Source organism: Ahaetulla prasina, chromosome 1 (genome assembly GCF_028640845.1).
Source record: "Ahaetulla prasina isolate Xishuangbanna chromosome 1, ASM2864084v1, whole genome shotgun sequence".
Classification (NCBI taxonomy): domain Eukaryota; kingdom Metazoa; phylum Chordata; class Lepidosauria; order Squamata; family Colubridae; genus Ahaetulla; species Ahaetulla prasina.
The window spans coordinates 123,441,634-123,463,818 of NC_080539.1; the positions used below are offsets into that span (position 1 = coordinate 123,441,634).

At 40.6% G+C, this 22,185-nt stretch overlaps 1 protein-coding gene across 5 annotated transcripts in view; it reads left to right on the forward strand.

Annotated features, from left to right (window-relative positions):
* The window catches only part of USP45 (ubiquitin specific peptidase 45), a 71,175-nt gene that overhangs the window by 10,160 nt on the left and 38,830 nt on the right, over positions 1 to 22,185 (forward strand). For all 5 annotated transcript variants that reach the window (XR_009154113.1, XR_009154112.1, XM_058174862.1 and 2 more), the window contains exons 2-5: positions 8,708 to 8,817; positions 9,544 to 9,713; positions 13,256 to 13,359; positions 15,190 to 15,290. Coding sequence is in view for 3 of the 5 variants with exons in the window: in XM_058174862.1 (XP_058030845.1) it covers positions 8,718 to 8,817; positions 9,544 to 9,713; positions 13,256 to 13,359; positions 15,190 to 15,290 (475 nt within the window). In the remaining 2 variants the exon portion in view is untranslated. The remainder of the gene's footprint in view (positions 1 to 8,707; positions 8,818 to 9,543; positions 9,714 to 13,255; positions 13,360 to 15,189; positions 15,291 to 22,185) is intronic.

Consider the following 22,185-nt stretch of genomic DNA (forward strand, 5'->3'; position numbering starts at 1 on the left):
ATGTTGCAGTTACACATACACCTACACCCCTATACATATGGATTCACAAAACCCATCTCAAAGAGTGACATTCATGGGATTTGTGCAGTGGTGGGATTCAAATTTTTTAACAACCGGTTCTGTGGGCGTGGCTTATTTTGGGGTGTGGCTGGCTGGTCATGTGACCAGGTAGGCGTGGCTGGCTGGTCATGTGACTGGGTGGCCATGGCTATGGGCATAGAAACTACTCAGAGGGTTAAAAAAAGTCATTTCTGACCAGTCCTCGCACTTTTGACCAGTCCTTGCACTTTTGACCGGTCCTTGCATTTATGACCATCCTCACATTAATGCCCATTGCAGCATTTTTAGCAACCATGTCATTCATTTCACAACTGCTTCTCTTCACCACGGTTACAAGATAGGGCGCAAAATGTAAAATGTGAGGACAGTCGTATTTATTTATTGGATTTATAAACCGCCCTTCTCCCGAAGGACTCAGGGCGGTGTACAGCCAGGATAAAAAAGAACAATATACAGTTAAAATACAATTAAAAAACTTATTATACAGTATGGCCGAAATAATTAAGAATTATGAATCTAAAAACCCCAATTAAAACTAGAGAGAAAATTTAAAATTTAAAATTAAACAATTTAAGAAAGCCCCGCACGAACAAACAAATATGTTTTCAGTTCGCGGCGAAAAGTCCGAAGGTCAGAAATTTGACGTAAACCAGGGGGGAGTTCGTTCCAAAGAGTGGGGGCCCCCACAGAGAAGGATCTTCCCCTGGGGGCCGCCAGCCGACATTGTCTGGCGGACGGCACCCTGAGAAGGCCCTCTCTGTGGGAGCGTATGGGTCGGTGGGAGGCATGAGGTAACAGAAGGCGGTCCCGTAAGTACCCAGGTCCCAAGCCATGGAGCGCTTTAAAGGTGGTTACCAAGACCTTGAAACGCACCCGAAAGGCAACAGGAAGCCAGTGCAGTCTGCGCAGGAGAGGTGTCACATGTGAGCTACGCGTGACTCCCTCTATCACCCGCGCAGCTGCATTCTGGACCAACTGAAGCCTCCGAGTGCATCTCAAGGGGAGCCCCATGTAGAGAGCATTGCAATAATCCAGGCGGGAGGTAACCAGAGCGTGAGTGACTGTGCATAGGGCATCCCGATCAAGGAAGGGGCGCAACTGGCGCACCAGGCGAACCTGGTGGAAGGCTCTCCTGGAGACGGCCGCCAAATGATCTTCAAACGACAGCCGTGCATCCAGGAGAACACCCAAGCTGCGCACTCCTCCTTTGGGGCCAATAACTGCTCAACAGTCAGCTGCGGCTGCAGCTGACTGTATCGGGTGCCGGCATCCACAGCCACTCCGTCTTGGAGCGATTGAGCTTGAGCCTGTTCCTCCCCATCCAGACCCGTACGGCCTCCAAACACCGGGACAGCACTTCGACAGCTTCGTTGGGGTGGCCCGGGGTGGAAAAGTACAGCTGAGTATCATCAGCGTACAGTTGATATCTCACCCCAAAGCCACTGATGATCTCACCCAACGGCTTCATATAGATGTTGAACAGGAGGGGTGAGAGAATCGACCCCTGCGGCACCCCACAAGTGAGGTGTCTCGCGGTCGACCTCTGCCCCCCTGTCAACACCGTCTGCGACCGGTCGGAGAGATAGGAGGAGAACCACCGATAAACGGTGCCTCCCACTCCCAATCCCTCCAACCGGTGCAGCAGGATACCATGGTCGATGGTATCGAAAGCCGCTGAGAGATCTAATAGGACCAGAGCAGAGGAATAACCCCTGTCTCTGGCCCTCCAGAGATCATCCACCAATGCGACCAAAGCTGTCTCCGTGCTGTATCCGGGTCGGAAACCGGACTGGAACGGGTCTAGATAGACGGCTTCATCCAGGTACTGGGGTAGCTGCCGTGCCACAGCACTCTCTACAACCTTCACAGTGAAGCGAAGGTTGGAGACCGGACGGTAATTACCTAAAATAGCTGGGTCCAGGGAAGGCTTCTTGAGGAGGGGTCTCACCACTGCCTCCTTCAAGGCAGCAGGGAAAACTCCCTCCAACAAAGAAGCGTTGGTAATCCCCTGGAGCCAGCCTCATGTCACTTCCCGGGAGGCCAGCACCAGCCAGGAAGGGCACGGGTCCAGTAAACATGTCGTAGTATGCAGCCTCCCCAGCAACCTGTCCACGTCCTCGAGAGTCACAGGGTCAAACTCATCCCAAATAACCTCCACAAGACGCGACTCCGCCCTCCCACCTGGATCATCCCAATTTCGGTCCAAGCCGTCCTGGAGCTGAACGATTTTGTCGTATAGATAACCACTAAACTCCTCGGCACGGCCCTGCAACGGGTCATCCCGCACCTCCTGATGAAGGAGGGAGCGGGTCACCCGAAACAGGGCGGCCGGGCGGTTATCTGCCGACGCAATGAGGGTGGAAGCATAGGAACGCCTCTCCTCCCTCATTGCCACTAGGTAGGTCCTAGAATAGGATCTAACTAGTGTTCGGTCAGCTTCTGAGCGGCTGGACCTCCAGACGCTCTCTAGGCGTCTTCTCCGGCGTTTCATCTCTCTCAGCCCCTCGGAGAACCAAGGGGCCGGGCGAGGCCTACGCCGGGTCAGAGGCCGCAAGGGCACGACACGGTCCAAAGCTCCAGTCGCGGCCCGTTCCCAGGCCGCAACTAGCTCTTCAGCCGTGCCGTGGGCCAGGTCCTCAGGAAACGGCCCAAGCTCCGTCAGGAACCTCTCCGGGTCCATCAGGCGCCTGGGACGGAACCAACGCATTGGCTCCGTCTCCCTGCAGTGGTGGATAGCGGTCCGAAAGTCGTAGGTGTGTCGTAGGTGTGAGAAGTCGTAGGTGTGAGGACCGGGCAAAAGTGTGAGGACAGGTCAAAAATAACTTTTTCAGCCCTCTGAGTAGTCCCTATGCACAAAATGCTGCAAACAGGCATAAATGATGACCGGTCATAAGTGTGAGGACTGGTCAAAAGTGCGAGAACCTGTCAGAAATCACTTTTTTCAGCCCTCTGGGTAGTCCCTATGTGCAAGGGACTACTCAGAGGGCTGAAAAAGTTATTTTTGACCTGTCCTTGCCCTTTTGACCGGTCCTCACACTTACGACTGTCCTCACATTTTACGTTTTGCACCCTATCTTGTAACCGTAGTGAAGAGAAGCAATTGTGAAATGAGTGACACGGTTAAGAATGCTGCAACAGGCATAAATGTGAAGATGATCATAAATGCGAGGTCTGTTCAAAAGTGTGAGAACCTATCAGAAATCACTTTTTTCAGCCCTCTCGGTAGTCCCTATGAACATACGGACTACCCAGAGGACTGAAAAAAGTGATTTCTGACAGGTTCTCACACTTTTGACCAGTCCTCACACTTATGACCGGTCATCATTTATGCCTGTTGCAGCATTTTTAATAACCATGTCACTCATGTCACAACTGCGGTGCTTCATGTGACCGGGTGGGTGTGGCCAGGTGGTCATGTAACATAGCTTCTTTGCCCTAATGACAGTTTGCTGCAATGTTCGTAAGTGTGAAAAACGGTCATGTCACTTTTTCAGTGCCATGCTTGTTAAACCAATTACCAGAACAAATCCATTCTCCCTCCCTCTTTCTCTCCCTCTTTTTCTCCCCCTTTCTCTCTTTCTCTCCTTAATCTCTTTCTCCCTCCCTCTTTCTCTCCTTCATCCTTTTCCTCCTCTTTCTCTCAATCTTTTTCTCCTTAATCTCTCTTTCTCCCTCCTTCTCTTTCTCCCCCCTTTCTCTTCTTCATCTTTCTCCCCCTTCTATCCTTCATCTCTTTCTTTCCTTCATCTTTCTCTCCATCTTTCTCTCCTTAATCTCTCTTTCTCCCCTTCCCTTTCTCTCCATCTTTCTCTCCTTAATCTCTCTTTCTCCCTCCTTCCCTTTCTCTCCCTCTTTCTCCCTTTTCTCTTCTTCATCTTTCTCCCCCTTCTATCCTTCATCTCTTTCTCTCCTTCATCTTCTCTCCTTAATCTCTCTTTCTCCCTCCTTCTCTTTCTCTCCATCTTTCTCCTCCTATCTTTTATCTCTCTTTCTCTCCTTTATCATTTTCTGCCCCCCTCTTTCTCTCCATCACTCTTTCTCCAGATGGGGTAGGGTAGGCTGGCGCTGCATGGGTGGGAGGCGGCCGCAGGCCAGTCCTGCTGGGTGGGCAACAGGCCAAGGCGATTGACACACGCTTCGCTGCCCACCCGATCCAAGCTCCTCACTGGCTGCGCTTTATGCTTGGATGCAGGCAGGCTTCGTCGGCGGCTGCATGGCGCTTGGATCGGGTGGGCAGCGAGGTGCATGGATCGGGTGGGCAGCGGCCACAAGCTGCTGCCTACCCAATCCATGCACCTCGCTGCCCACCCAATCCAAGCGCCACACGGCCACCAACTGAAGCCTGCCTGCATCCAAGCCTCTTGCTAGTCAGCCGATTCAAGCTCCTCACTGGCCACGTGGCCAGTGAGGCGCTGTCGCTGGCTAGAGAGACGCTGGATGCAGGCAGGCTTCTGTCAGCGATCGGATAGGCAGTGAGGTGCATGGATTGGGTGGGCAGCAGCCACAAGCCGCAAGCTGCCACAAGCTGCTGCCCACCTGATCCATGCACCTCGCTGCCCACCCAATCCAAGCGCCACGCGGCCACCAACCAAAGCCTGCCTGCATCCAAGCGTCTCTCTAGCCTCTAGCCACGTGGCCAGCGAGGAGCTTGAATCGGCTGACTAGCAAGAGGCATGGATCGGGTGGGCAGCAGCTTGTGGCGGCTTGCAGCTTGTGGCTGCTGCCCACCTGATCCATGCACCTCCCTGCCTACCCGACACCAGTAAGTAATGGTGGGGAGGGGCAAGGGGCGGGGCGAACTGGCAATTTAACAAACGGTTCGGCCGAACTGCCTAGAACCGGCAGAATCCCACCACTGGATTTGTGTGTGTGTGTGTGTGTCTATCTTCCAGAAGTTTGGTGTTCTTGTATAAACCATGTGTGTGCATATCAATCATAAATAAAGTCTGCTGATAGACTTAGGAAGGTGTGTATGTGGCAAAATGAAGTGGGAGGAAAGTCTGTTGATTTGCTTGAGTACTACATCCTGGCTGGGAGGCATGGATGGATTTGTTTATTCATATTATTTATTTAGATAAATTGATTTTAACATGGGTGAATCAGATCCATATTTGTGTCTCAACATAAAAAAGTATCTGGGATACTGGGTGAATATGTTTGCAAGCTTTTTCCCATTCCACCCTGTATGTTCCAACAACCAGTTTGCCAGCTGGCATATTTTTCATTGACAGTGGAGATGGGTGGTAGATGTGATTTTACTTGAGAAATTTGAAAGATAATTGTTAACCTTTTCCAGTCACATTCAAGGGATACTTCTGGAGTTTGTGAATGGTGACCTATTACACTTTCTGGAAAACAATTGATTACTTTTTAGAATCTTGGAATCTACCCTAAGGGAACTTGAAAAGTGAAGGTGAAAAAGCAACCAGTAAGTATTGGAACATAAGAAAAAAAATTCTACATCACTCAGGGAAGACTTAATTGATACAGGAAACACTTCTAGAATAGGATCTGTCCTGGATAATTTTATCATAGCAATAGTACTTAGACTTATATACCACTTCACAAATCTAAATGCTATTCATTTGCTCTACATCAGCTCTTGATAGTTGCTGATGTGAAGGATGAAAAGGACGCTTGAATCAGTCCCTGTTGCAACATGCCCATTGAATCCTAATTCTTCATGGTTAATGGTAGAGAATAGTATTCGGTTAAATGAGTGTGGAGGAGTGGTTTTCATTTTTGATATGTTAAGATTAGAAAAGACATTCTTCGTTAATATTTGTTTGTTGAAAGGGATTGAATATTTTGCCTTCGTTTCTCAGCAGTTTGTCATGAGTTTAGCAGTGAAGTTTTGGAGGCTGTAGAAGAGGGTTCAGGGATCGGTTCCTGTTTGTCCTGAATCTCATTTCTCTGTCTTTTGCATCTTCTGGGTATCCGAATGGATTAGGCATGTGCAACCTGCTAGCACCTCTGCCTTCTGGCAACCATGAAGCCTCAAAGATGGCCTCAGCCTGGTTCGCTTCAGGGTTGACACCTTGTTGATCTCTCTAGGAATTCTTCACCAATGTTGTTTCTACTGTTCCTCTCTTTTAACATGCACATAAATTTAAAGAAGTTAGTTGCATATCTAGCATCTGAGTAATGAGTGAAATCTCTGTAGAACTTTACAAGATAGTTTCAGTGATGGAAGAGGCTACCTTTTTAAAACTTCCTCCAAGATGCCATTTATAAGTGGAGCATGCCTCTAGTTTAGACTATCAGGGTTATGGGTTATGAAGAATTTTGCATGACAGTTACAAATGAGAGGAGTGCTGCTGTCATTACTGGTCTGTAGTTCTGGTTCTTTTATTGCTCCAGGAAGCATTTAGTGCTTGCATGCTTGAAAGGATTTCAGAGCTGTCATTGTGATGAAATTTCTGATCTGCTGATTGATGACATTGTCTATTTGCTAGTTATGATAGCAACAGTCCTCTCTGTAATTGGATCGGCATTGATCTAGCTCTGGACATATCTAATGCCATAAATATGGAACATTTCTGCATGCAGCTTCATAAACCCAGTACTTTATAAACATTTCATTCCTAGCCAAGGGAGGAAGCAACTTTGCTTGCCAGGCTTTTTATCACCTGCAATCTAACCTTGTGCTACAATGACTGTAAATTGCATTTGTCACCACAGATGACAGTTTTATTATAAATATTTTTAATATAATCATTAGAGTCAGCATAGCAATGAAGATGGATAGGGATCCTAGGATAATCTTTTTACTCCATTGTGATGCATACTGAATAATTTTGATAGTGGCTTTGTTACCATCTTTTTGTGTACTAAAGATTTATATAGGAAGCACATTGGGTATCACACTGAGTTTAAGTCATTACTAAGTAAGATTTCTATATATCAGTTAGTAGGGGAAAAGGTCAAGGAGTATGTATGTTAAAATATTAACGTCTCTTTCAAGACAAGCCTGTTTTCCAGTGATTTTGTAGACACTACCTGTGCAATTTTTTTGGCAATACTACAGAGGTGGTTTTTGGCTGCTGCCTTCTTAGAGATTATTTCTTTGGCTTTGCAAACAAGCTGACACCTCCAATATTTCTTAGTGATTTCTCATCCAAGTTCTAATCAGATCCAGTCCTGTTTAGCATTAGAAGTTAGATGTTTTGCTATTACTGGCCATGATATTAGCAATTGCATATTCTTTTCCTCTCATATACCTACCCTTCAATTCATCCTTCCCTTCCACCTCTGCTGCTTAGTTACAGGGTCCACTTATTTGCACCGTGCTTGCCTGGTTCACAACATCATGAAGCCTTCAATGCATGCTCCTGAGATTAGGACTGAGATCAAGATCGCCTAACTGGTTTCAAGTGCCCTGCTCCCAGTCCAACTCTTTAATCATTACACTATGATGCTCATTCTCTCTTGCTTTTTTCTTCTCATATACAACCTATAAGAAATAAATCTTTCTGGTAAATTGGAATCTGTAAAAGCATACTAGAGTTGAAACTGGAGATGTGTGGGCTGGTAACCAGATAGTTGTTATAATGATAGGAGCCTCTTTCTTTTCCTCCAGAAGGAAAAGGCATTTTATAGACTTCATATTTCCTTACTATGGAAATTTCAGGAAGGATCCATACAACCTTTTTAGGCATATAATGTTCATCTGGTATGCATTGATTGATTTTTTATTTATATAATTCTTGAAATGAAATTTGTTCAGGAACCCAGTATTTTTTTCTGACTTCTGTTTGAACCTAGATATTCTCAGGGTTTATTGATATTGTTCTTTGTATATAGGAAAAACTCATTTTCCATAGAATTTCCTTCTATGGAAATTCAAATTTCTTTTCTCAGTCTTATGCAAAAGTTAACACCTATAATTATTTTAAGACCTGTCTACTTTGGAGGGTTGTTGCTAAGATAAAATAAGGGGCAAAAACAATATATCACCTTGAACTCTTTGTGAGAAATATGAAATAAAATGAGTTGAGTTGAATTTCAGGAGTTTTCATTCTGCTGTACATTCTGCTTGCATTTATTTCCTTTTCAATGTAGGGTATTAAAAGAGCCAGTTTGATGTAATAGTTATACTGGGAGACCATGATTTCTAGTCCTGCCTTAGGCATAAAGCCAGTTGGATGATCTTGGGCCAGTATCTCTCTCTCAGCCCTAGGCAATGGCAAATCACTGTAGAAAAATCTTGCCAAGAAAACTGCAGGTACTAATCAAGACAGTCACCAGGAATTAACACTGACTTCAAGGCACACACACACACAAAATAATAGATATTAAATAAGAGTCATTGGATTATGTTTTCAAATGTACTTGAGCCTAGGTTAGAATGATTCTATTTTGATTTCATTCCAACTATTTCTGGTTGGAATCACTGTTATTATATTTTACTGTCTGTTCTTGGTGTAGCTTATAAGAAATATTTGAAATTGCTATGGCAAGTCAAAGAGAAGATTTTGCTAAATAATCCGGGTTGGTATTTGTGCTGAAATTGGGCTCTTTATATTGTTTTGCATGTTTATAGTTTACGTTGCTTTGTATGTTTATGGTAACCAAAGCGTTTCCCTTTTACCAAAGCATATCTCACATTTTTGCTCTATTCTCCCCCCACCATCTTTTTTCCCCCTAGCAAATAACTGATGAGGGTAAAAGATCCATCAAAGGTTACCCATGATAAAAATAAGAGACAAAGAAAGGCAAATCAACATCAGGATGAAGATTCCTCAGATGATATTGCAGGTGAAAAAGCTGTATTCGGGGAAAGCTAGAAAGAGAAAATGGGATGCGTTGGCTCAGTGGCTAAGACACTGAGCTTGTTGATCGAAAGGTCGGTAGTTCAGCGGTTTGAATCCCTAGTGCCGCGTAACGGGGTGAGCTTCCGTTACTTGTCCCAGCTTCTGCCAACCTAGCAGTTCGAAAGCATGTAAAAAATGCAAGTAGAAAAATAGGGACCACCTTTGCTGGGAAGGTAACAGTGTTACGTGCGCCTTTAGCGTTGAGTCATACCGGCCACATGACCACGGAGACGTCTTCACGCTGGTTCTTCGGCTTTGAAACAGAGATGAGCACCATCCCCTAGAGTCATGAACGACTAGTACATATGTGCGAGGGGAACCTTTACCTTTTTAGAAAGAGAAAGAAGTGACAGAATAAAAATGAAGCCATTAAGAAATTTAAAATAACAACAACCAGAAGTAGAATTACACTTCTGAGAGAAAGGTAGCAGAAAATTTATTAGCCTATCGAAGAGTTACACTTCAAACTATATTATTATTATTAATGATGCTTTATGTGGGACAGATATTGAATTTTGTGAGGAATCTTAAATCTTATGTTCTTAAATCTTAAACCATAATAATGTAGTTTCTTATGTTGCAGTTATAAAAAATATATTCTTATTAAATATTTCCTCCAGCAATCATACATGTCTTAATCATTTGAATCTTTTTTTAATCTTCAATGTAGGGTTAACATGCCAACATGTGGGCCAGGCAGTTGATGTCCATCATGTGAAGCGAGCAGTGGCTCAAAATGTTTGGTCAATATGCTCAGAGTGCTTAAAGGAAAGGAGAATATATAATGGTGAACCAGTAATGCCTTCTGATATATGGCTCTGTCTCCGATGTGGCATTCAGGTAATTAAAATTATAAAGTACTGGTAATAGCGTATACATCATTCCTACGGAACAAATACAGAATTTAGGAATTGTGAGCTTTGCAAAAGCATGTTAAGGAGAGACAGAACAGAGATTTTAAAACACTCATGCCTAGTGTGAATATATATATATATATATATATATATATATATATATGTATGTATGTATGTATGTATGTATGTATGTATGTATGTATGTTTGTTTTCTGAGGTTTTCGCGGGTGTTGTATGTAGGTCTTTGGTTATTCGGGTTTTCTCCCGCGTAAATCAACCCCGATGATGCGTAAATCAACCCCGATGATGCTAACAAAATCAGACTCGAAATCACCAACATCCTCTGCAGCAGCAAGCCACCCAAAAGCAACTTACCCAAAGAGGAACAAACAGCACTATTTAACCTGAAAAAAGACATCAGCATAATAATCCTATCAGCAGACAAGGGCAATGCCACGGTGGTTATGAACACATCTGACTACCAAACCAAATTAACCAACCTACTCCAAGACCCTGCATACAAGCCCCTAAAAACAGACCCCACCACCTACCTAGAAAAAACCACTAGATCCAAAATAAAAGCCTCCTCCATCAGCGAAGAAATCCAACAAAGAATCATTCCCAGAGAGAAATCATCCAGATGCCCTAAACTCTATGGTCTCCCCAAGATACACAAAGAAGGAACCCCACTCAGACCCATAGTCAGCTCCATAGGCTCACCTCTACAAAACCTAGCCAAATTTCTCGCCAAACAACTACAGCCCAATGCAGAATCCATTGCCTCACATGTAAAAAACTCATTCCAGTTCATAGAGATCATAAAGAAACAAAACTTACAGCCCAGCGACCTACTCGTGAGCTTTGATGTCATATCCCTCTTCACCCAAGTGCCAATCAAAGAAGCCTTGACAGCTATCCAAAACAAATATAACCCCCCCAAGCACATCCTAGATCTGACCAACCACTGCCTATCCAACACATACTTCATCTATAACGGACAAAAATACAAACAAATAGAAGGAGCACCCATGGGATCACCCCTCTCACCTGTCATTGCCAACCTCTACATGGAACACTTTGAAACCCAAGCTCTAGAAAAATCTGATCACAAACCCAAACTCTGGCTCAGATACGTAGACGACACCTTCATAATCTGGCCACATGGGAAAGAAAAACTTGACAACTTCCTCACACACCTCAATAGCCTACACCCCAAAATACAGTTCACCATGGAAACAGAAGTTAACAACCAACTTCCCTTCCTAGATGTCTTAGTCTACAGGAAACCCAATGGCTCCCTAGGACACACCATCTACCAGAAGAAAACACACACAAACCGCTATCTGCACGCACTCTCACACCACCACCCAGCACAGATCAACTCCGTAGCCAAGACACTCATCTCCAGAACAAAACACTTAGCTGACGAACAACACCTAAAAACCGAACTACACACTCTCACTAATGTACTAACATCCAATGGATTCCAGAGAAATAAGATTACCAAACTAATCCAAAAGAACCCCCCAATGCAAAGTGCAAAGAACCCCAATGCAAAGTGCATTGAAGAACACAAGAACTCAGTCAAAAAAGAGGAACCAACGTCTTCCCTGGTCCAACACCTTAAAGCCACAGGACACGATATTGACTTTAAAAAGACCAGAACTATCGCCAAAACTGAACACTTTAACAACAGAATAATCAGAGAAGCCATCGAGATAGAAAAACGCTCACACAGCATGAACAAACAAGATGATACCTCCCGCCTACCAGCCATTTGGAAACCCGCCCTTATTGACAAACGAGTCCCTAACACGAGGAATGACACCAGACGCACACTCATGAGGTCCACACAGGATGTCACCACCACACATCCACCCAGAAAGCAGACCCAAACCCACACTGATCATAAAGCATGACCAAGGACCAGAAGCCAGATCGCAGCTGCAACATTAGCCATTTCAAACCCCTCCAATCCATACATGCAGCAGACTGACACCCACTATGAAGATGTAGCACAACCACGAAGCAAAACAACAGCAATGCAGCTCACCAGCTCAAATCCCCCTGCAACTCAGACTAATCTGAGCACAACCAAGCCCCCACCCAAACAGGACACACCCCCAGCCAATCAGAGCACAAAAAAACCCCCATCCAATCAGAGCACAGCCAAGCTCCCACCAATCAGTTCAAACCCCCACCAGCAGTTAAAAAGGAAGAAACAGCTGCAATCACACATTGCTTCCAGAAGCACAAAGCTGAAGCCTGAAGATGACGAATGAGACTTCATCGAAACGTCGCCAAGACACTTTCAATTTTACGCGGGAGAAAACCCAAATAACACACACACACACACACACACACACACACACATATAGTGTTCATTCTTTCACATTGTTAGAACCCAGGGTCACCTATGGAATGGGTGCCTAATGCCTAATTACAAGCAGTTTCTGAACTACTAAAAAACACACATTTTTTAAAAATGCACAAAGCATTGTTAAACAATGGAATTCATTGCCACCAGATATGGCACATGCTCTCTATTGAAGTGAGAGAACAGAGATCTTTGTGGGAATTTTAGCAGGCTTTAAAGGCACATTTTGGATCAGGATTTTATTGTTGATAATTTCATGAAGTATTTATTATTTTAATTTTTAGTATCAATTCTGATTTTATGTTGACTTTATTTTATAATAGTTTTCCGTAAAATAAACATATCTTAGTGTGATTCACTCATGTGGGTCTTAAAGGGGACTAGACAGAAAATTCAGATAGTCATGCATTTCCTCCAGAAACAAAGACAAAATACTTAAATATCAGTAGTAAGGGAGGGATATTATTCTTCAGTTCATGCTCTTGAGCTTCACAAAATTATCTGGTTGTCTTTAGCATGATACAGAATGCTGGATTAGATAGGCTTTTGGTCTGCAGTCCTTATCCTATATGAATTCCTGTGTGAGAGATGTGCGGTCTCTTAAATTTGATAAATACTGTAAATAAATGTTTGTTATCTGGGTCATAGAGCATCTCATTGCTTTTGTAGAGTTCTGCTGAAGTTGCAAAAGGCAGGAATTGGGACTAAACCTGTGGAATTTTATCTATTATGGGAGCTGAATGTAACACTTTAGTTTTTACTTAGGAATATGCAGCAGCTTCTTATATCATAGACATTTTGGATCTCACTGTTTTGAGAAAATGCTATTATAGTTACAATTTTGCATCATAATCAGGAAAAAATGTAGCTGCTATTATATTTCTTGGGTGGGTCAGAAGAGTCATTTTATCCTGAACAATTACTTCTCTATGATGCTGGTCATTTGTTATGGAAATGGTTGAGTATGAGGGAGACAGTATAATAGTTTCCACAATTTCCATATTCAAACAAGCTTTGCTTGTTGAAGTATGTTGATGTCCTTTAAAAAAAACAAAAAAACCTGATGGGTCCATAGCTTGATGTAGAGTAAAACACAATTGCTTTCATTGTAAAATATAACTATATCTTAAGATTTTATCAATGGTCTTTAGGGCTGTGGTCAAAATTCAGAAGGCCAGCATTCTCTAAAGCATTTCCAGACTGCACAGGTGGATTCTCATTGTATTGTAATCAATCTTAGCACATGGATCATATGGTAAGTTAATTCACATTTTGAGAGAGAACGTTTTGTACATGTAAAAGTAAAGATATGCAGTTATACATTTAGGTGTATATAGGTGAGCATATTCATGAAATGAAATAACTTTATTTTAGTTGTTAAGTAGCCTTAAGTGTGCGGTGTGTGTGTATACCTCATAGTTTGTACAAGTTGTTATTACAAGAATTTTAGTTACGAATGATTAAAGATACAAATCAGCATCATTTGGATAATTCTATATGAGACTGTACTAGAATTTATATTATTTTATTTAGTCATTCTTCAAGTTGGCTAGACCAAATGTTTGTTTCTTATTCATGTTTTTTTTAGTAACTCAAACTAATTTATATACTACTAAAACACTTATGTCTGTAACTTTTAACTCAGTGAAACAGTGCATCATAAGACAATCGTTTTTTGAACAAAGATACATTAAAGTGGCTAACTTATAGAATGCATCCAAAATCTGGAACCCTTGACTCCTATGGGATTGAACTTTGGCAAATTTGTGGTCACTTCAGTGCTAAAGTGCAGCTGCACCACTGCCTAGAGCAGTGATGGCTAACATTTTTGCCATCACGTGCCAGGAGGGAAGGGCGGGGGCAGATCACACGTGTGCATGCCCACACCCATAATTCTATGCGCCCCGCTCCACGCATGCACATGTGCCCCCCCCGCTCCTTGCACGCGATGGCAAAAAGGTGGGAACAGAAGTTGGCAAACGGGCCATTTTTGACCTATGGAGGATCTCGGGGGGGGGGGGTGAGAAGGCTGTTCCCCTCCCCCAGATTCCTAGAAAGGCTCTGGAGCCAGGTAAGAGAGAAAAACAGCCCCCCCTCCGAGGACCTCTGGAGGCAGGAAACAGCAGGTTTCCCTACTTCTGGTAGGCCCAGAAGGCCTGAAAATCAGTCCAGAGCTGAGCTCGCATGCCTATTGATATGGCTACATGTGCCACCTGTGGCACATGTGCCATAGGTTCGCCATCACGGGCCTAGAGGTTTAGTAAATCAGTCTTGCCATAGTCTTCTGGAGACTGGATAGACTAGTTATGTAATTGGCTGCCAGAGATAATCAGCCATGGTCAGACTGGCAGGAAATTGGAAGTTGTTCCTGTTCCCACTGCTTTTTTGACCTTGGCAACTCCGTTTCTCTGTTTAGATAAAGAAATGCCTTTCAAAACAAGGACATAACAGGTTATGGGTTGTTTAATAGCTTGTTAAAATGTATTTATTTCAATAGTAGTAAGTACTTTTTGAAATCTGTTATATTGCCTTTAATAGTAACAGCCAATCCATTTTTGATTATTATATTATTACATACTTTTTTGATGTATTCCCCCCTATCCATGTTCTCCTGATCTCTAGATTTGTACTATGAGATCGTTGCAAGATGCAAAAGCCAGTTACATATTATAGCTATAGAGAGTTGGAAATAGAGGTATAGAGAGTTGGAAATAGAGCTATAGAGAGTTGGAAATAGAGCTATAGAGAGTTGGAAATAAATAAATACCTTCCATTGTCTTTCTGGTCTCTTATGGTTTCTTCTGAACTACTCAATATATTCTTATCAGTGAATGGCATAATAAGCAATGCATTTAAGATGAAACTGCTACCTTTTTTAGTCTTTAATGAAAGTGAGCAAAATAGGAACTACGGTATTTGTTTAGCTCTAAGTTTCAGACTCCTCTAGGGCAACATCTGAATTATATAAGTGGAGTTGTGACCTAGCACTCATGAGCACTCTAGATTTTAGAAGGTCTGCATATGGCTAGTGTCATAAGAATGTCTTTGAGAGTTATTGTTACTGCATTTAAATGCTTTATTTCAGGTGTTATGAATGTAATGAGGAACTCTCAACACACTGTAACAAAAAGGCTTTGACACAGATCGTTGACTTCCTCCAAAGGCATGTTACTAGAAATGAATCAAGTAAGTTACCTTGAGACATTTTATGTTAGTATGATGTTACGTATGTTATTAAATACATCAGAAGGATGAAGTAGAATAAAAAAAACACCTGTTGGAAGAAATATCCATCTGGGTTCAGTTCCAAGTGGGGACAAAGACACTGGAAACATGGAGGCTGCTTGGAAAGATGGTTTAATGGTGGCCAGGATCACATGGCTTGAGATCCTGAACAGAAAAGGGATGAGATCCTGTGCGCTCCCTGGCTTTATGCTTCTTCTGAGCTTTGAACTTTCTGGGGCACAGGAAGAGTATCCTGATTGGTTGTCAAACTCCCAGGTGATCTAGGGGTCTTAGCTAACATTGTAGGTTGTCTCTCAAGCTTGCTTGAGCCTTGCCATGTGGTGAGTTTCTGTTGCTAGATGAGTCCTATTGTGTTGCAAATGGTGGTCCATTGACAAAGGTGGGGAGAATGAGTTTCTACTTCTGACCCATTGACAAAGGTGGGGGGAGTGAGTTTCTGTCTCTGACCCATTGACAAAGGTGTGGGGGGGGGGAGTCAGGAAGCTGCTTTGTCTTTAAAACACGTTTCTCCATTTCTCATCCAGGGAAATATATTCTGCCTTTTAAATATTTTCTAAAATATTTCATTCTTCTAGGAGGGGGGTGGGTGCTAAATTCCTACACACCTCTGCATGATGTTACAGCATGATAAGCAAAGTTTAAATACATGCTTGAGTTATCTTTTGGCTAGTAAGCAAAGGTCTCCTTTCAAAAATAGTTTGACCACTCACCCCTTGCTAATGATACAGTGGTTAACTTCTAAAACAAAATTTCTAGTCTTCAATGTTTCCCAGATATATGAGTTTTGAGGGATACCTTATAATGCTTTATAATGATAGAATTTAGCAGTAGAGAGCAATATTATAAGGGTACATGTTGGATTGGACCAGATTTAATTCTACTTTTAGTAGCAACTTGAATTTATGGGATTTTAAAAAGTCATGATCAGATCCTATATAAATATTCTCTGTATGATTCAATCCTTAGTTCATGTTTTCTCCTATTTATGTTGTAAATAAGAATATGTATTTCCACTCTGTTTTATTTGTTTGTTGAACTTGATATTCTGTCTGATTAGCAAAAAATTCTCATTGGTTTAAAATATACTAAAATAATTTTAATAAGAGAGATTAAATACAGTTAAAATTAAAATAAGTAAAACAAGTGGAATTAATATTTGAAATCAGCAATTAAATGTTCTAAAATATGGTTTAAAGGACTTGCCTAATAAAATGTTTATTCAAAAGAGCTAGAGAGGCAACAGAAAAGGTTTGATCCTGAGTTGCTGCCAAAGAAACTATAGAGATTGGGACAACTGTAGACATACTTCTTGGATGTATTCATAAGCATGGATCTTCATATAGAAGAAGGCGTTCTTTCAAATAGTCTGAAATTACATTGAGTAAGGCTTTAAATACAACAAATACCACTTAATATTTTTTTGCACTGAAATTAATTTGCAGTTTTTATCCAAGATGGGATTAGTATTTATGTATTGAATTTGGATAGGATTTATATTTTCCCTCCTTCTTACTTTGGAGGTGGAAAACTTGAGAATTAACAGGGCATTTGGAATTCCAAAGCACTAGAATACGCAAAGATAGACAGTAGAATTCTGGGTGGGACTGTGGCCAGGATATCTGTCCGCTAAGCCAGAGTGACAACTTCTTAAAGTTCAGTTTCAACACGCTTCCTCAATCAACTGGAGGACTGTACTAGAAGACTGGCAACATCACAACAAACGAATAAACAAATGAACGAACGAACGAACGAACCAATGAATGAATAAATGAATATGGTGGTAGTCCAAATCAGAGGAGTATTTTTTGCTAAACTACTTTTTGTAAAAGAGAGGAGGAAGGAGTTCAAAAAGGGACATCTTGATGGAAAATGAAAGAGGCAAAGGGAAAAAAATCCCAGGTTATGATTTCCTGAAATATGAAATTACTTCATGGCAGAAAATGAATTAAATGTGCTTTCTAGAATGCAACTGCTGTGCTAAATAAAAAGTGAACATGTATTTTGCAGAGGTTTAGATATATCAGTACTGATTCTGCCATGCAGTGTTATGCAGGAATGAGAAGTATAATTATTTATTTTATTTATTTGTCAAACACAACAGTATCTATAAGTATAAGCATGAAATAACCATACGAATTGGATACAATCAAAGGGAACATTAGGACAGGAACGGTAGGCACGCTGGTGCTCTTGTGCACGCCCCTTATAGACTTCTTAGGAATGGAGTGAGGTCAATAGTAGATAATCTTTTATTAAAGCTTTGGGGATTTTGGGAAGAGACCACAGAGTCAGGTAGTGTATTCTAAGCATTAACAACTCTGTTATTGAAGTCATATTTTCTACAATCAAGATTGGAGCGGTTCACATTAAGTTTAAATCTATTGTGTGCTCGTGTATTGTTGCGATTGAAGCTAAAGTAGTCTTCGACAGGAAAGACATTGTAGCAGATGATTTTATGAGTTATACTCAGGTCATGCCAAAGGTGACGGAGTTCTAAGTTTTCTAAACCCAGGATTTCAAGTCTGGTGGCATAAGGTATTTTGTTGTGATCAGAGGAGTGGAGAACTCTTGTTGTAAAATATTTCTGGACACGCTTAATTGTATTAATGTCCGAAATGAGGTGTGGGTTCCAGATAGGCGAGCTGTATTTAAGAATTGATCTAGCAAATGTTTTGTATGCTCTGGTTAGTAGTGTAATCTTTCTGGAGAAGAAGCTATGCAAGATTAAGTTTACAACTCTTAAAGCCTTTTTGGCGATGTAGTTGCAGTGAGCTTTGGCACTTAGATCGTTTGATATGAAAACTCCAAGGTCTTTGATGGGGTAAGGGTCATCTACAAGGTAATGACCATCAAGCTTGTATTTAGTGTTCTGATTCTTTTTTCCAATGTGTAAGACAGAGCATTTGCTGGTTGAGATTTTGAGTTGCCAAATTTTTGACCATTCCGACACAAAGTCAAGGTTTTTCTGAAGGGTAACCATATTGTTGATAGTGTTAAATAGTTTAACATCATCGGCGAAGAGAACACAATTACTTATAATATGGTCACAGAGGTCTTTAATGTATAATATGAAGAGTGTTGGTCCTAGAACGCTGCCTTGGGGGACACCGCTTAGCTCCAAACCATCTGGAAAATAATATCTATCTTAATATTTTATTTTTGTACATAATGTTTTATGTACTCTATACTTGAGGAATCAAGGATTGTAGTTCTGATAAAATGCTCTAGGGTTGGATAAGTGACAATATGAATATAATAGAAAATCCATTTGGCAATTCGTTGGAAAACTTTTCATAAAATATTGAATTCAGTAAAAAATATCTAAGGCCAGATGAATGGATGCTGGTTTCATATTTGGGTTGACTAGATGGAACCTGGTTTGTGGGGGTCATGATGGGTTGGACATGACTTCGCGACTAACAACAACAAAAATGTTTAAACCCAGATACTAATAAGAAATCCTGGTAGACTAGAAAACTTAAAGCACAATCTTATGCTTGTCTCATTAGAAAGAAATTCCAACAACTTTAGTAGATCTTACTTTTTAATAAATATCCATAAGATTGTAGCATTTCCATGGAATGTTCTACATGTCTGCTTGAAGTAAGTCACATTGAATCTAATAGAATTGACTTTACTAGGCATCATGTTTGTTGATCAGTTATATGCATATTACACAATAATACCAAAATAAATTAGTGCATGATTCATCTCTTTCTAATAGGAATGCCTCTTTTCTTCGTCTAAAGCCTCTTTAAATACATAATGCAAAAAAGACAGGATATAAATTTATTTCATAACATACATAAGTAACTATTTGTTCTATTTTATGTATTGTTTTAGAGATGTTTCATGAGTAAGTGTAGGAAAGCAAATTCTCCCTATCTGTGCATAATATCAGAAGTTTTTATGCTTTTAAAAAATTTGATAGTTTTAAAAGTGCCCAGCTGATCTTTTTAAAAATAATATTAAAGTACAATTGACTGTCTCTCTATGTGCCTTTTTTTTTTTTTTGGTTAAATATACATTTAAATGGAACCTTTCTTTTTTCTGTTGAAATTATTGGTCACATTGATTTTTTTAAAAAGAAGCTTCTTTATTGCATATAATAAAGAAGTTAAATATAGCATTATTCGAGCATAATCCAAATAGAGAACAAAAAGAGCACTGAGCATGACCAGCAATTCAAACACTGCTTTTATGGCGATTTTTAATTGCATATGATTTGTTCTTTTATTTTATATCCAGTGGAACATGCAAGCTGCCAGTAGCTGTTTTTCTTTAGATGAAAAAGATATTTTAGTGAACCATGTACAGGCGGTTTCTTAAAATAAGTGAAGAAATAAACAATGCTTGCTTCATAAAAACACGCATTTGCTAGAAAAGAATTAAGATTATGATTCTTTCTCAAGTACTATAGGGCTATCAATAATGAGACATACTAAATTAACAGAGTTTAGCTTGCTTGTTTAGCTTTAGACTAATCAGTTTGAAGAAAAGGCAGATGGATTATGAAAAAAGCAGCACGGATTTTCTAAGAAATATATTTTGAGAAATAAACCAGAAGCAAAATATTTGTGGTTGCCAAGAGCAAGCACGGCACCCTGATCTCTGCTTCCCCACCCCCCACTCCAACTCAGCTTGCTTGCAAAAATGGGCAAATGACATTATTGCTCCATGACTGACCAGGAAATTAAATTAAGTAATTGAGAGTGGCAAAATGCTGGCAGTATGTGGACTTCCCATTGGATCTGCCCAGAAAGTCTGCATTGTCTCTTTTTATGTCTTCTCCCTTTTCTTTTTTCTGAAAATCATCTGTTCGGTTAACGTCAGGTTAGCCACAGTGTGGAAGAATAAAGCAAGTGTTTTGAAAAGAGTAACCACCCAGCAGAGGCTAGGTTTTTTTTTTGCAAAAAAGGAACTGGCCCATTATACAGCATTTGCCAAGAAAGCAGGTGCAATATTGTCATGATGGCACACTTGTGAGTTTCACATGAACCTAGTGCACATGTAGTACATAGGAACCATGCTGTGCTGTTACAGTTTTGACTGTCTGTTGCCTGGGAAAGAAGATTAGAAATGCAGGTTTGTTTGATCCCTGGAAACAAACAGTCCTCCCCCACCCCTCAGTTATGCCCCCAGTGCATCTTTCAGTTAATGGGAATAGGGGGAAAAAAGTTAATTAACATTCAAAAATAATTTCTAGTTGCTCTGAGATTTACAGAATCCCTTTATTTTAATTTTCAGTACCAATGGATTGCTACAAAGGCTGTATTTTATTTTATTTTATTATTTTATTTCTAATTCAATAATTGCTTTTTGGCCAGATTCTATGTTTTCTTTAAAAAAAAAACAAGGAAAAAAGATGTTGTACTATATCCCTGATACCCATAATTATTAAGGTCTTTGTATAATTATCGATGAATCTGTTAATTAAAAGAAATGCTGGTTTGGTTAACAATATTTTGAAATGTTGGAATATTTTGCAATGTATTTTATCAGGCCCTGAAGAATTATATAATTGCTTTGCCTAATTTTTCTATATTTTAAATTAAAATATTTTACAAAATTAAAAAGCAAAATAAAAAATGAACTATTACATCCCAGAAGTTATTGTCATTTGTTAGGAATCATGAAAAAAAATTGGCAGGGATGTGTTGTTTTGTGGTAATTAAATGCTCAAAGGAAGACAATGTCAGCTCATCTGTTAATTTTTTCTTACAATGAGATTAAAATTAAAGATTAATAATTCCAGTAAAGGTTCTTACTTGAAGTACCAGAAGAGACCCTCAGAAGATTTTACAGACAGTATTTTAGAATGTATTAAAATATTCTGGGTTAAAACATACTGTTAACTTTTAGGATTAATTGCTCCATGATATTTTATCCCAATTTCTGCCAGCAAATTGTTACACACTTTCTTTCACACTTTCTGCTCATCCCACAGGTCTACTTCACAGTGTTGAGGAATTATCTGAAGCAGTTTTATGGATACATTCATGGCTATAAGAATAGAAGCTCAGGAAAACTCCCCATTGTATAAGCTAGTTTTATAACCCATAATAAACCTATGTGCCTCGTGAAGTTGCATATAGTGCCCAGGAAATTGAAGGATAAACCCAATTTATTATTTTTCTTTATAAGAGGCAATATGTGAAGAACTCTGCAGGGATTATGTTCATTAACTGTCTCTAAAAACAGAGCATCAGGTTAATATTTGTGTGGTTTTGTTAAACTAGCCTAGCTATGACCACTGAAATCTTTCCTAGATCTCTAAGCCATTGAGAGCCATTTTAAGGGTGCCCATTTTGATTTTCACAAGCAGCCACTGGTTCATTTATTTAAATGTACAGGGAGTTGTACTGGTAGACCTCAACTTCATTTAGTGACTGTTTGAAGTTACAATGGCACTGAAAAAAGTGACTTATGACCATTTTTCACACTTTTGACCGTTGCAGTTGTATACCCTACTCATGTGATTTACATTCGGATTCTTGGCAGCTGGTTCACGTTTATGATGGTTGTGGTGTCCTAGGGTCATGTGATCCCTTTCTGGGACCTTCTGACAAGCAGTCAATAGGGAGGCCAGATTCACTAACAACCGTGTTACTAATTTAACAACTGTCGTGATTCACTTCACAAATGTGACAAGAAAAATGTAAAATTGTAAAATGAGGCAAACTTACTTAACAAATTTCTTACTTAACAACAGAAATTTTGGGCCCAATTGTGGACATACGTTGAGGACTACCTTATATAAGGATATTTACAGTGATTTTCATTTTTGTCCTAGAAAAGGTTATGATCTTGCTTGGATGGGAATTATTTCATTCAC